This window comes from Podarcis raffonei, chromosome 6 (assembly GCF_027172205.1).
Source record: "Podarcis raffonei isolate rPodRaf1 chromosome 6, rPodRaf1.pri, whole genome shotgun sequence".
Classification (NCBI taxonomy): Eukaryota; Metazoa; Chordata; class Lepidosauria; order Squamata; family Lacertidae; genus Podarcis; species Podarcis raffonei.
Genome location: NC_070607.1, coordinates 4,488,899 through 4,502,483, shown reverse-complemented (window position 1 = coordinate 4,502,483; position 13,585 = coordinate 4,488,899). Strand labels below are relative to the sequence as shown.

Genomic DNA, 13,585 nt, shown 5'->3' with positions numbered 1-13,585 from the left:
CTTATGACCTTTTTGATAATAATAATAATAATAATAATAATAATAATAATAATAATAATAATAATTATTATTTATACCCCGCCCATCTGGCTGGGCCTCCCCAGCCACTCTGGGCGGCTTCCATAAAAACCAAAAATACAGTAAAATATCACACGTTAAAAACTTCCCTGAACAGGGCTGCCTTAAGATGTCTTCTGAATGTCAGGTAGTTGTTTATCGCTTTGACATCTGCTGGAAGGGCGTTCCACAAGGCGGGCGCCACTACCGAGAAGGCCCTCTGCCTGGTTCCCTGTAGCTTTGCTTCTCGCAATGAGGGAACCGCCAGAAGGCGGTTATTAAGTGGCAGTGGTCTGGCTGCACATAATTCCCCCCCCCCCATATGTCTTCACTGCATGTGGTTCTCAATTTAGAAACACAATTTTTCAGCATACAAAATGCAGGCCAGGACCATTGTTGCTTTCACTTGGTGCAATTGCCTTAATTGCACACCATTCCCCTTTTTCAAAAGCTCAACTTTTCTAGTGCATATCTGAATTACTGTTGCTCAGCAGCCAGCCCACCTCAACTTGGCATTTTTCAGTTCTTCTGCTTCTTCAGAACATTTAACTGCCTATGCAGGTTTTGTATGGAAAATCAAGTGTATTTTGCACCATTCTTAAAAAATGTGGAATGAAATCAGACTGAAGGTTACTTGAGGAGCCTTGTGCACTTAGAACCAGCAGTATTCTGGGAGGAAATAACCCAATTTCACATTTAGACTATTGAATCAAGATTTGAGAAGCAACAACATAGTTCTTGCCAGGATTATCATTACTATTATTATTAATTTTAATTCTATATATACTCCTTTATATTTTAAAGAAAAAATCTCAAAGTGGTTTACAACACATTAAAACATCAAATCAATAAATCAATCCAGAATAAAACATTGTTGAAGAAAGTCTAAATATAAAGTATACATTCAAAGCATCATAATTAACAGGAAATGAAAATATTATCTTAAAACATTTCAAAAGAAAACATTGCTAAAGGAAGTCAAATATAAAATGCACATTTAAAACAGCATAATTAGCAAGAGGCTAAAAAGATTATCATAAGCGTACAGACTATCAATGTTGGAAATGTAAAGAAAAAGAGGGTACCTTCTATCATATGTTGTGGGTTTGTAAGAAAGTGAAGGCTTTCTGGGAAATGATATATAATGAACTTTAAAAAATGTTGAAATATACATTTGTAAAGAAACCAGAAGCCTTCTTAATGGTTATTGTAGGTAGAGAAATACATAAACAAGATAAAACATTGTTTTTGTATGCAACAACTGCAGCAAGAATATTATTGGCCCAAAAATGGAAACAGGAAGAGATCCCAACAAAAGGAGAGTGGCAGATGAAGTTAATGGATGATGCCGAGTTGGCGAAACTAACTGGGAAAATTTGGAACCAGCAGGACCAGACCTTTTTGAAAGACTGGAATAAATTTACATTGTATTTGAGAGACAATTGTAAACAACTGTCTCTCAAATAACAATAACAACAATAACATCGTTAGTAGGGTTACAAGAAGTTTTGTAAGGTTAGAAATATCAGTTATTATCAACATGATGTTTAAATGGTGTATTTAAGATTTGGATTTAAGGGTAGTAATAATAATAATTATAACAAAGTGCAATATCAGAGTATAATTAGGAAAACCATTAGTTGAGGAGGAGGAGAGAAGTCTCAGGCCAAGATGGCCAAGTGGTTTTTATATATTATATGTAAGATGGATATTGTGTCAAATTTTTTTTATAAAATTTAATTAAAAGAATTTTAAAAATTATCATAAGCATAGAACATACATACCGTATTTTTTGCTCTATAAGACTCACTTTTTTCCCTCCTAAAAAGTATGGGGAAATGTGTGTGCGTCTTATGGAGCGAATGCAGGCTGCACAGCTATCACAGAAGCCAGAACAGCAAGAGGGATTGCTGCTTTCACTGCGCAGCGATCCCTCTTGCTGTTCTGGTTTCTGAGATTCAGAATATTTTTTTTCTTGTTTTCCTCCTCCAAAAACTAGGTGCGTCTTGTGGTCTGGTGCGTCTTATAGAGCGAAAAATACGGTATCTGCTGCTGTCGCTACCAGTCCTGCCAACGGTGGTTCATGGCTTGCAGCGCCTGTGGAAGCTCTGACTCGATGACTTGGGACTGCATTAAGAGACAGCCAAAATGGTCTCTGGACTATTTAGCAGCCTTGGCTTTTTGTAGCTGGAGTCAGTCAGGGCCCTGCCCTCCCAGGCCTGGTGGGAAAAGGCCTGAGAGGCCTGGAACAGATTTTCAGGACTCTCACTCAAGATGGATTGGTGCTCCTGTTTGCTGATCTATGTATGATTTTTGAATGCCAGTTTTAAAGAAGAACATTAAGAAGCTGGAAATTATTCCAAAGAGATCTATGTTTTGGAAGGCAAGTCATACAGGGGAAAGCTTAAAAACAAAACCAATGATATAAGTTTGAAATCCACAACAGGTTTCTGCAAATGACTGCACACCCCTGTGGGTGCAGATGTTCTGTCTCTCTAGTCCAGGCCACCATGAAACTTGACCAGGTCGTTACTCACCTTTTCCTGATTCTATCCAATCACATTTCTTACAGGTAACTCCCCATCAGATGAGTCTGAGGAGCGTGAGCGAGATCCCAGGGTCCTTACGTTTCCAGAGTACATAGCCAGCTTGTCAGAGTCAGGAACCAAGCGCATGGCAGCCGGCGTGCGCATGGAATGCCAGAGCAGAGGCCGCTGTCCATCATCCTGTCCTCTGTGTCATGTATCCTCTGGCACAGACACTGTACCTGAGCCTGTCCTCCTGGAGGTCACAAAAGCAGCACCCATTTATGAGCTGGTCACCAACAATCAAACTCAGAAGGTCAGTGGCTTTATATGGGAGGCAGGACTAAATGTAGTATCAGTGGTTGCAAATAAGTGAGCATTCTAAAGGGGGACAGGCTACTCTCTTACTCGGTCTTAAGCATTCAAATTTTCACATAAACGAGATTGCGTGTTGAGGTCCTCCAAACCACCCATAAATAATTCACACATAATTTTTGTTTAAGGTTTTTGGCATAATTTTGGTCGTAACTTTATTAAAATACATAAATGTGAGTGGTTGCTCAGGCATTGGTTATGACTATCTGTCCCCATGCCCAGGGACAGAACTGATTTCTGGATTCCAGCGAAAGCCAGTAAGGGAAAACAATATTGTACACCAGACCCTCACCCCCCCAGCATGCTCCCGGGGGCTTGCATGGCCCTAACCCCCTTCAGGGGTACAGACGAAAGAATGGCAAGCTCCTGGATTCCTTTAATGGAATTCCCTTGCAGCAGCAGCATTGGAGGGGCAGGCACTGCCAAGCCTTACCCCTACACCAACCAATTTTTAAACCAATGCCTAACCGCAACCTTACAAGTTGTGACGATTTGCTACGCAGTAAGCAAAAACCAAATGGCACCAGCCAATCAGCCAATTGGACAAAATTCCTACCAGGCCCCTGCCCCAAAAGCAGGCGACCCCATGACAGGCATAGCAAGGTCAACCAAGAGCCCTAAATTAGGGAGGGTGGGTGGGTGATCCTCAGTAAAAGAGCCCAGTCAGTGCTGCGTGACTTCATTTTATAACCTTTGGTCCAACCCCCTAAATGGCAACACCAAAATTTGCCCTTCAACCCAACTGCCCAATCACTGCGGATGGTCATCCAAACTAACGCGCCCATCAACAGAGGGGTGGCCTGCCAGACCCCACCACAACACGTGTTCTCTATGAATGAGAACACGCTTTATCTGAAGGGGGCAGAGGGAGGGGGAGAAAACATGGTGACATTTCCAATCTTCTCAAACAGTGATGGCTAGAAACAGACTTGAAGCAGAATAACTGCAGTCAGCATAGCAGTGCTTATTAAATTCTCCCCATCTGAATTACTTTCTGTTTGCAGAAGAGGACTGATACGTTAATGGCTTGCTGGTCTTCTATTATTGAATTCTCAACTTCTCTTTTGATCACTACACATGTGCAGGTTTGTTGCCTGTTGTACTCAGTGACCTAGTCCTAAACCAAACCATGGCTTAGTGTGAAATGAGCAGACGATTTGCAGGCCTCTCAACAAAATTTGTCAGAAGGGCCCCCCTGCTTTGCAGCCCTTGGGTAGGATGAAAATGCAGCTCATGGCGGGGATTTTCTTGATGTTCCTCCTGTGCTTTTCCTCATTTTATTTCTCTTTTATTTCTCTCTCAGCTGTTGCAAGAGGCCACCATGAGTTCCCTATGGTGCTCAGGCAGTGGGGACGTCATTGAGGACTGGTGTCGGTGTGACTCAAGTGCCTTCGGTGCTGATGGGCTTCCAGCCTGTGCCCCCCTCCCACGCCCTATGTAGGTGTCCCCACCATCAGTTTGCAGAATTGAGATTTTGCTAAATGTCTTTCGGGAAACGTGGCCTCATGTGATACTGTTCATTGTAGCAAATATTCTTCCAGCACCAGAAATAAAGAGAGAAATAATTGCTGAAAACTGAGGATCTCGCCTTTCCAAACAGAGTTACCTCTCTTGAGTCTCTTTCACAGAATCATGGTGGTGGATTTGATCAGACTGTTCCTTTTTGAATCTGGTGTGGGAGAGAAGGCACCCATGGCCTGATCTCCATGCCTGCAGCTCTTGACAATCCTCATAATGCTGTTAGGAGCCCAGATGCAAGCAGGGTGTACATCAAAAAGTGTCTATCAAAAAGTGCAGGAAGGCACTGCCTTTCTGCTCTGTTGCTTCCAAAGGAAAGTGCATTTTATTGGTGTCTGTTTTTTATTGGGTCTTAAGAGTATTTCACGTGTATGTTTTATTGCTGTTTTTAAGATACTCTGTTTATGTCATGAATTTTCATGGCAGGAAAACGGCAGGATGCAAAAAGTAAATATTAAATCAATATTGTAGTAAGCCTGCAAAGAAGGCTGCAGGTGCAAAGGCAAGCTTTTACTGTCCACCAGGGTAAAAAAAACAGCAGCAACAACAACTGTTGGGAGTTCAAGGTTTCATAGCTTACTCAGCGTAACGAGTTTGATGCTGCTCATTTCTATATTTCATTTTGGCCTTCTCCCGAGGAGTGCAGGGCAGTGGTCATTGTCCCAATATGCCCTCACCGTGAGAAGGCAGGTTGAGCTGAGGTGTCGTAATGGAATGGAATCTGAATCTGCCTGCTGGATTTAGAGTGTCCATTTAATTGTCCCCATTTTGGGTTCTGTGTGAGGTGTGTGTCGGAAAGATCTCTAGTTGGGCTCTCCTCTGCCCACCCCCTTTGCGTTGTGCACCAAAGACAGGGTGTGGCAAAGTGTGCCCTGTTCATCTCATTAATGTTACCCCCCTAGCCTTGTGGGGGCTTGAAGGTACTTGAATAAGCAGAACACATTTTATTTGAGCATTGTTGCTTAAGCATCATCAGATGCTCTGTTGAATACAGTATAGTGAAATGAAGGCAGAAGGGGGGGGGGTATTCCCATTGACATCATCAGGAAACGCTTGCCAAGGGTTAGCCATAGCCTGACCTCTGTTTTTGCTCTCCCCTCTGCAGGCTGAGGTTGTCCACTGTTCATGAACCTAGTAGCTCCCTGGTAGTTCTGGAGTGGGAGCATTCGGAACCCCCAATTGGAGTACAGATCGTTGATTACCTCATCCGCCAGGAGAAGGTGACTGACCGCTTGGACCATTCCAAAGTGGAAACTGGTGAGTGCAGTTTATTCTTTTATAAATGCATTTACACAATTATTTTTGAAAATTTCTAAACAGTGTCTTTCATCCAAAACATGGATTCCAGGGTAGTGTGCATAAGAATTAAATATCAATGCAATATAACACCGTATTCTTAAAGGTAAAGGTACTCCTGCCGTGAACGACTCTGGGGTTGCAGCGCTCATCTCGCTTTACTGGCCGAGGGAGCCGGTGTACAGCTTCCGGGTCATGTGGCCAGCATGACTAAGCCGCTTCTGGCGAACCAGAGCAGCACACAGAAACACCGTTTACCTTCCCGCCGGAGTGGTACCTATTTATCTACTTGCACTTTGACATGCTTTCGAACTGCTAGGTTGGCAGGAGCTTGGCCCGAACAACGGGAGCTCACCCTGTCGCGGGGATTCGAACCGCCGAACTTCTGATTGGCAAGCCCAAGAGGCTCTGTGGTTTAAATAAGGGCTAATACTAAATCACAGTCTTGCCAAAATAGTTTGTTCCAGTTTAGATGACAAAATAGAGCTCTCTCCATAACAGCATAAGAAGAGCTCTGCTGGATGAGACCCAAGGCACTTTCAGGTGCAGCTTTCACAGTCTCCAGCCAGAGAGGGGGACCCAAGCACAATAAAACTCTCCCAGTTGGGTTGTCCCCGACTAGTTTTCAGAAGCATACTGTGTCTGGCAGTGGAGGGAGAACATTGACATCATGGCTAGCAGCCATTGACTGTTAATATCACCCACTAATTTGTCCAACCCTGTTTTAAAGTCATCCAGGTTCCAACCCAAATCCAAAATCCAGTTTTAAAAACCATCATGATCATAAGAATCTCCATCCAGAATGCTCCCTCCACATTCAGCAGAGCTTGGTCCCCACAAAGAGGTCCAGAGTGGGTAGATGGGAATAAACAGGAGGGCTTGCAATAATTTCTGAGGACTTTAAAAAGTTTCCTTCCCCTTTATGTTTAAATGGCAAGCTTTGGTTTCCTTGTGCCTCAGTATCAGCCTATATCTGACTTAAAAATGAAGCCCCAAAACGCCTGGGGATGATGCCACAATCATTTGCAAAGAGTTAGGACATTTTATGAAGGGAAATGGATGCCCCCATATTAGTCACCCTATTCTGTGCTCTACCTCATGATCACACTCATTTGGATATTTCCTACGTTGTCTTTTTGTGCAAACAATTATACAGGACTCACTTTTAGAGTTGCCATCAAAATTCGGTTTAAAGCAAAATTCCGGGTTTGAGTTTGAGGTCCCTTCTCATGTAAAGCACCTGAAGAATCTCAAAGGAAACAAACATTGGATAAAAAGTTTCAGATTTCTCAGGGCAAATGCAGGAGGGGAATGTCCAGCACTTCCATACGTTGCCATCAGATTTGAAATGAATTTGGAAGTTCATCCTCTCGTGGAATATTTGATGAAATGTCAAGGCTCATGGTTTGTTTTTTTGCTCAGTTCACGGTACTGGTTGTGTCATTTAAAGCCTCAAGCAATTTGGGACTGGGTTATCTAAAGGGCAGCCTCCTCCCATGGGAGCCTGTCTACATTCTTCAATCACCACAGGAGGTTTGGGCTCTCTGCCCTTTAAGGTGTGATGGATAGGAGCTTCTTGGTGGTAGCACCCAGGATGTGAAATCTGCTGCCCTGTGAAATTTTTCTGACCTCTTCTCTCCCTGCCTTACAGAGCCAGTAAAAGAAACCAGTGCTTGTTTGGCACACTCTTGCATAAATGAACCATGAATGTTGCTGCCAACTCTTCTGTTACTTTTCTACGTTTAGTTCTGCTGATCGCGGCTGGGTGGCTTTGATTCTTATTGCTTTGCTTGTTTAAGCGATTGCTTCTATTTGGGGGTTGCAGCCACATTGAAGGGTCAGGAAGGTGGGGTGCAAATACCTTAAGAATTAATTGCCAAAGCAGTTAATCAGAAGCAGAGTAAAATGGCTTTGGTTGCCAAACTCCTCTCCAGCTTCAATTTATTATTATTAACGTTATGGCTATTACTATACTTATTTTTATACCACCCTTTTCCTCTGACAGGGACTGAAGGTGTCTTACAGATAAAAATGAGAACAGCTAAACACATAGAAAACCCCAATAATTAAAAAGCAATTAAGCATTAATACACACTCACATGTAATACAAGTTATTAAAAACATAAACATTAATATGATTTATTAAAAACATGCAGACATTTCCTATGCTCCTCTGTCTCCCTTGCTCCTTGTCCATCTGCATTATCAGATAATGGCTGGGTTGCCTGTTTCCCTAGAGACGGTGCTGAGTTTTGTGGATGACATCATCTCTGGGGCCAAGTCGCCCTGCGCCATGCCAGCGCAGGTGCCTGACAAGCTGTCCGCCACCATCTCCTTGATCATCCGCTGCCTGGAACCTGACACCACCTACATGTGAGTAGCAATATCAGCTGCTGACTTGTCTTGAGCCCACATGTGGTAGGCAGCAAAGGGGAAAAGACATCTTTTGAATTAAGATGGAGATGCAGGGCACAATTGCTCATGCAGTCCAAACATATATGCTGCATGTATCTGGTGATATTTTCTGTTCCGTCATCAGGTTCACTCTCTGGGGTGTGGATAACACAGGGAGACGTTCAAGGTCAAGTGACGTGACCGTGAAGACTCCTTGCCCGGTGGTGGACGATGTGAAGGCCCAAGGTAACAGTGCTGCTGCAGAGACCTGCCCATTGGCAAAAGAAGCTTCTGCGTACAGCGCTTGAGGATTTTATTTTTAATTATTTTGTGTGTGTGTGTGCAAAACCTATTCCTGCAACTATAAATTTAAGGTTTGGGGTTGAAAAATGATGCTTTGAAAAGGCACAATATACTATCTGGTATGTACATCTGTGTTGCAAGTTGCAAAGCTAGGTTGTTGGTAAAGAGCCTGCGGGAGCTCATATTTGAAATCCTTGTTCCATCTTCACTGTTGCATTGAAACACAAAATGCCTGTCTCCCCTTTGCCCTGCTTACCAAGGGTGGCTATTTCCCCAGCACTCTCCCTTCCCAAAAATGCTGCGTTGAGGAGGGCAGCTGTGATGGGGGAACGCTTCGTTCCAAGAGGTGCTGTTTAAACTCCAAACTACCCTTCACTATGTCGATCAACATTTCACCTTCCCTTTTTGTTTAAAACCAGAAATAGCAGACAAGATCTACAACCTCTTCAATGGCTACACTAGCGGGAAGGAACAGCAAACGGCCTACAACACCCTGCTGGACTTGGGCTCACCAAGCCTTCACCGGGTCCTGTACCATTACAACCAGCACTACGAGAGCTTTGGGGAGTTCACCTGGCGATGCGAGGATGAACTGGGCCCCCGGTAAGATGAGACCTTCTGTGCCATGCCGATTGTTTCAGAATACTGTATCTGCCAAAGTTATTGTCACTAGACATCTTTAAGCCACAACATGTAAAATGGAAAAGATACTGGGAGTGTGTCTATGGCCACAGCATGGCTTAACTGGTTTAATAGTAATTATCTTTCCCCGTAGCAGTTCGAAAGCACATCAAGTGCAAGTAGATAAATAGGTACCACTCCAGCGGGAAGGTAAACGGCGTTTCCGTGCGCTGCTCTGGTTCGCCAGAAGTGGCTTAGTCATGCTGGCCACATGACCCGGAAGCTGTACGCTGGCTCCCTCGGCCAGTAAAGCGAGATGAGCGCCGCAACCCCAGAGTCGTCTGCGACTGGACCTAATGGTCAGGGGTCCCTTTGCCTTTTTACCTTTCCCCAAGGAGTGTTGGGAACTATGGCTTTGTGAGGAAATAAGAATTCCAACATAGTTGCCCATATTGTCACCAAACTGGGATCCACAGGATTCTTTGAGGGGAGCCATAACGATTAAACTGATATAAAAGGGGCACACATGTATAGCATCGTTCTGTCCTTTAGTTGAGGGTAGTGACACATATTAGATGTCAGAGGGCTGAAAAAAAATAAAGAATTAATTTGCACACCCAACCAACCCTATCAATAGGCCTCAGAGCAGATTACCCTATAGCAAGTGGCTATGGATGAGCTTTATTCTTACTTACTAGTAAGGGATATTTTAAAAAAGATTCAAGAGAGATGCAAGAGTTAATTCCCTTTTAAAAAACAACAACTCTGAAATTAAAGGAGTCAGGTGGTGTCACGTTATTGTCACCCAGCAGCATTTGATGGAGATAATTTCATCATAAGGATAATGATAAAACTTAGGGACCCAACTTGCTGCTTGGATCAGCTGCCTGCAGACAGATCAAATGCACTTGTGACTGACAGGGCAAGCGACTTGCAGATTCCACCTTAACTAAGAGACCGGCTGCTCTGTTTCAACATTTTGTCCTCAATGCACTTGTCATCTTGCATACCAACAGTGTCCCTCCTGCTTTGAGGGCTGGAGGGGACAATGTAATAGGGCTTTTTCACCCTGGAAGCACTTTGGAAGAGGCACCGCAGCTCCTTGTAGTATTTATCCTCATCCTGTTTTTGCCCTTGGTCAGACACATTTGGCAAGTGTTTGTATTGTTTCAAAATCTACACAGCCTGCATGATTCTGAGCGATAGTGGAATCAAATAAATGGGGGTATACATTGCAGGAAGTGAAGCCGAACTCCCCCTTTAACTCTCTTGGAGTCAAACTCAATAAGGAGACAGAGATCTGTAGCTGGAGTTCACTAGTTGTTGTTTCAAGTCTGGTTTTTAGTTTTTTGCCAAAAGCAACCATAGTCTCACTAATAATAATAATAATAATAATAATAATAATAATAAATTTTATTTATATCCCGCCCTCCCCAGCCGAAGCCGGGCTCAGGGCGGCTAACAACAATCAAATAATCAAACAATCAAATAATCCAACATTCTAAAAACATTTCAATTATAAAAATTAATTAAAATCAAATTGAAGGGAACCGTTACACGAGATTCTGTGCAGGTTGCCAGAGGAGGGAGTCAGGCTGCGCCCTAACCAAAGGCCTGGTGGAACAACTCTGTCTTGCAGGCCCTGCGGAAAGATGTCAGGTCCCGCAGGGCCCTAGTTAGTCTCTTGTGACAGAGCGTTCCACCAGATAGGAGCCACAGCCGAGAAAGTCCTGACTCTTGTTGAGGCCAGCCTAACCTCTCTGTGGCCTGGGACCTTCAGGATGTTTTTATTTGCAGACCGTAGGTTCCTCTGTGGGGCATACCAGGAGAGGCGGTCCCGTAGGTCTGAGGGTCCTAGGCCGTATAGGTTCAAGTCCCTTGGCACTTCATGATACATGTTTGGCCCCTCCCCTCACTCCACAAATACTGTTTTCCTAATGAAAATCCCTTTCTGACATGCTGTTTACTCCATTAGGGAAAATCTATGTGTTGCAGCTTCAGAGGATGAGTTTCACTGAGAAAATGTTGTTGGGTGGGGTGAGCTCCACTGTAGACTCAGTCCAGATTAGAGACTTTCTTTTCTTTTCTTTTTGCCAAAATGTAAAGCGATCCCTGTTCCCCATCATCTCACGTGGTTTGGCCCGAGAAAGACTCTGAGGGGGAGGACTCTTCATGGCTTCTTATGCTTTGCCATCCTTGAGCACGTATTCAGCAACCACTTGGCTTTCAAGTTATTTCCTAGCAACAGCAGTTGCCATGACAAAGAACAAGCACCCAACAAAAATCTGGGATGTTGGTAACTCTGACATCTGGAAGCTGAAAGGCTGCAGGCTTTGCCATGCTGACACTTAAGCCAAACATCTGGCTTATATGACAGTGAGAGGTTAGTGGCAGTCTGTCAAAGAGGAATCTTGGAGAGTACAGTCTAGCCTGAACCCACTTACATCTTGTGTCCCCAGTCTTTCTCTCGGGAGCTCAGGGTGGTAGCCATGAAGCCTTCTGCCATTTTGCTCTTGCAACAACCCTGCATGGTACATTAAACTAAAAGACAGTTGCTGTCCAAAGCCCTTCCAATGAGCTTTGCTGGCCCAAGTGATGCAATCAGACCACTATGCCACACTGGTTCTGATATCCCGGAGAGCTCAGCTGATGAAGTTCTAATCCTCTGTAGATGTTGTGCTCCCATCAGCCCCAGCTAGCAGGGCCAATGGTCAGGGGTGATGGGTGCTGTAGTCGAACAACATCTGGAGGCAGTCCCATTCCAACCCTGCCACCATATTAGTAAATTCAAAGTATTTCAAGCAGTTGAAATTGTTCCATGCTGTCACATGCGCTTTCTCTCAGTAACTCATACAGCAATCATAGTGACAGTTAAACTCATTTCACCTGCATGCTGACCTCCACGGCCTGTCAATCATGACACTAGGTGATCGACAGTTGTTTGACCATGCCCACCTGTCAAACTAATCCGCTAAGGCTAATCTTGATAAGCATCTAAAAAAGTCCCCCACCGCTGGTGTAGATGGTGGATTGATTCCATATAAGATTGCTCCCTGTGTTCCTGCTTAGGCCCATTTCTACTTCCCTTCCCTTGTCTCTTTCTGTCCTCTCTAGAAAAGCCGGTCTCATTCTCTCCCAGCTTGGGGACCTCAGCACCTGGTGCCATGGCCTCTTGCAGGAGCCCAAGATTGGTCTTCAGCGCATGTCGCTCAAATTCCTTGCCTGCCGTTACAGTGAGATCAAGCCATACGGATTCAGCTGGATGGAGCTGAGTCGGGACCTCAAGAAAACCTGCGAGGAGCAGATGTTGAGTGTCCTCTACAATGACTACGGGGACAGAGACAACTGAGAGGAATCGAGGAAAGAAGACAAAGGACTTCCTCAGAGCCAGGAGGAAGACAGGGAGTTTGGAGGTGCAGGATGGGTGGGTTTTGTACATGGATCTTCAGGGCATCCGATAGATCTCTAGGACAATGTTTAGCCAAGGAGAGGAGAACTCACTCGCTGCATTGGTTAGCCTGGCTTGACATGGTCAACAAACTTCTGACATTTTCAAGCTGTGTGGGACCCAGTGGGTGGTGTGTGGTATTTTGGGTGGGGGTGGGGGATTGCTCTGCTAAGTTTGCCAAGAGGTTCCTCGGAGTGGTGTGGGGAGACAAAGAGGGGTGTGTGTGTTTTGGGGAGAGAAATCCTCCTTCACACTGGGGTACAAAAGTGGCAGCCTGCTCTCTTCCCACACCCAGTATAATTTCAACCAAACAGCCAAGGCCAAGAAAAGAGGGGAATCACTTTTTAGGACTGAAAAATGGAGGAAGAAAAAATGGAGACAGGTTCAAAGGAAGGTTTAAAATGCTTGGAATGAGATGGATTAATAGTCTAACTTTTACAGAGAAAGGTTTGTGCCTTCTTATGGTTTCAGCTGCTCTCTGCCATGTCTCCATTAAAGCAGGCGCCTCCTCTTATCCATGCCGCTGTAGAGAACTTTTTCAAGGATGTAGCTAGAGTTTCTCTATCTGTGGCCCCCATGGCTGCCTTTGTGGCCTGTGACTTGAATGTACTTCGTTGGGATTCATCAGGATCAGCTCAGACACCGCAAAGTTACAGAGTGGCAGGATCCGCAATATAGCACAGAAGCTTCCTTAGCTTAATATGCTGGGGAAAAGACCAGGATCAGAGACTACAGCATATAACGAAACTGGATTCTACCACCAGGAAATGAAAGTAGAATAAATTATGCAAGTATAATTTGTTTATTTGGTTTTTTAAAAAAACCCTGGATAGCTCAGTTGGTTAGAGCATGGTGCTGATAATGCCAAGTTTGGAAGTTCAATCCCCGTATAAGACAGCTGCATATTCCTGCTTTGCAGGGGGTTGGACTAGATGATCCTCAGTGTCCCTTCCAACTCTATAGTTCTGTGATTCTTTAATTCTATACTTGACTTATGAGATAGAAACTTGGAAGCAGAGGTTCAAATGATTTGTCCCATGACACTGCC

The 13,585-nt window shown here is 44.3% G+C and overlaps 1 protein-coding gene across 2 annotated transcripts in view; it reads left to right on the top strand.

Annotated features, from left to right (window-relative positions):
* ASTN1 (astrotactin 1) overlaps positions 1 to 13,334 on the top strand; it is a 222,174-nt gene extending 208,840 nt beyond the window's left edge. For both annotated transcript variants that reach the window (XM_053391242.1, XM_053391241.1), the window contains exons 17-23: positions 2,630 to 2,898; positions 4,261 to 4,394; positions 5,581 to 5,732; positions 8,009 to 8,144; positions 8,311 to 8,411; positions 8,888 to 9,071; positions 12,204 to 13,334. In XM_053391242.1, coding sequence (XP_053247217.1) covers positions 2,630 to 2,898; positions 4,261 to 4,394; positions 5,581 to 5,732; positions 8,009 to 8,144; positions 8,311 to 8,411; positions 8,888 to 9,071; positions 12,204 to 12,438 — 1,211 coding nt within the window. In that variant the 3' untranslated portion in view covers positions 12,439 to 13,334. The remainder of the gene's footprint in view (positions 1 to 2,629; positions 2,899 to 4,260; positions 4,395 to 5,580; positions 5,733 to 8,008; positions 8,145 to 8,310; positions 8,412 to 8,887; positions 9,072 to 12,203) is intronic.
* Positions 13,335 to 13,585: the final 251 nt, after the last annotated feature.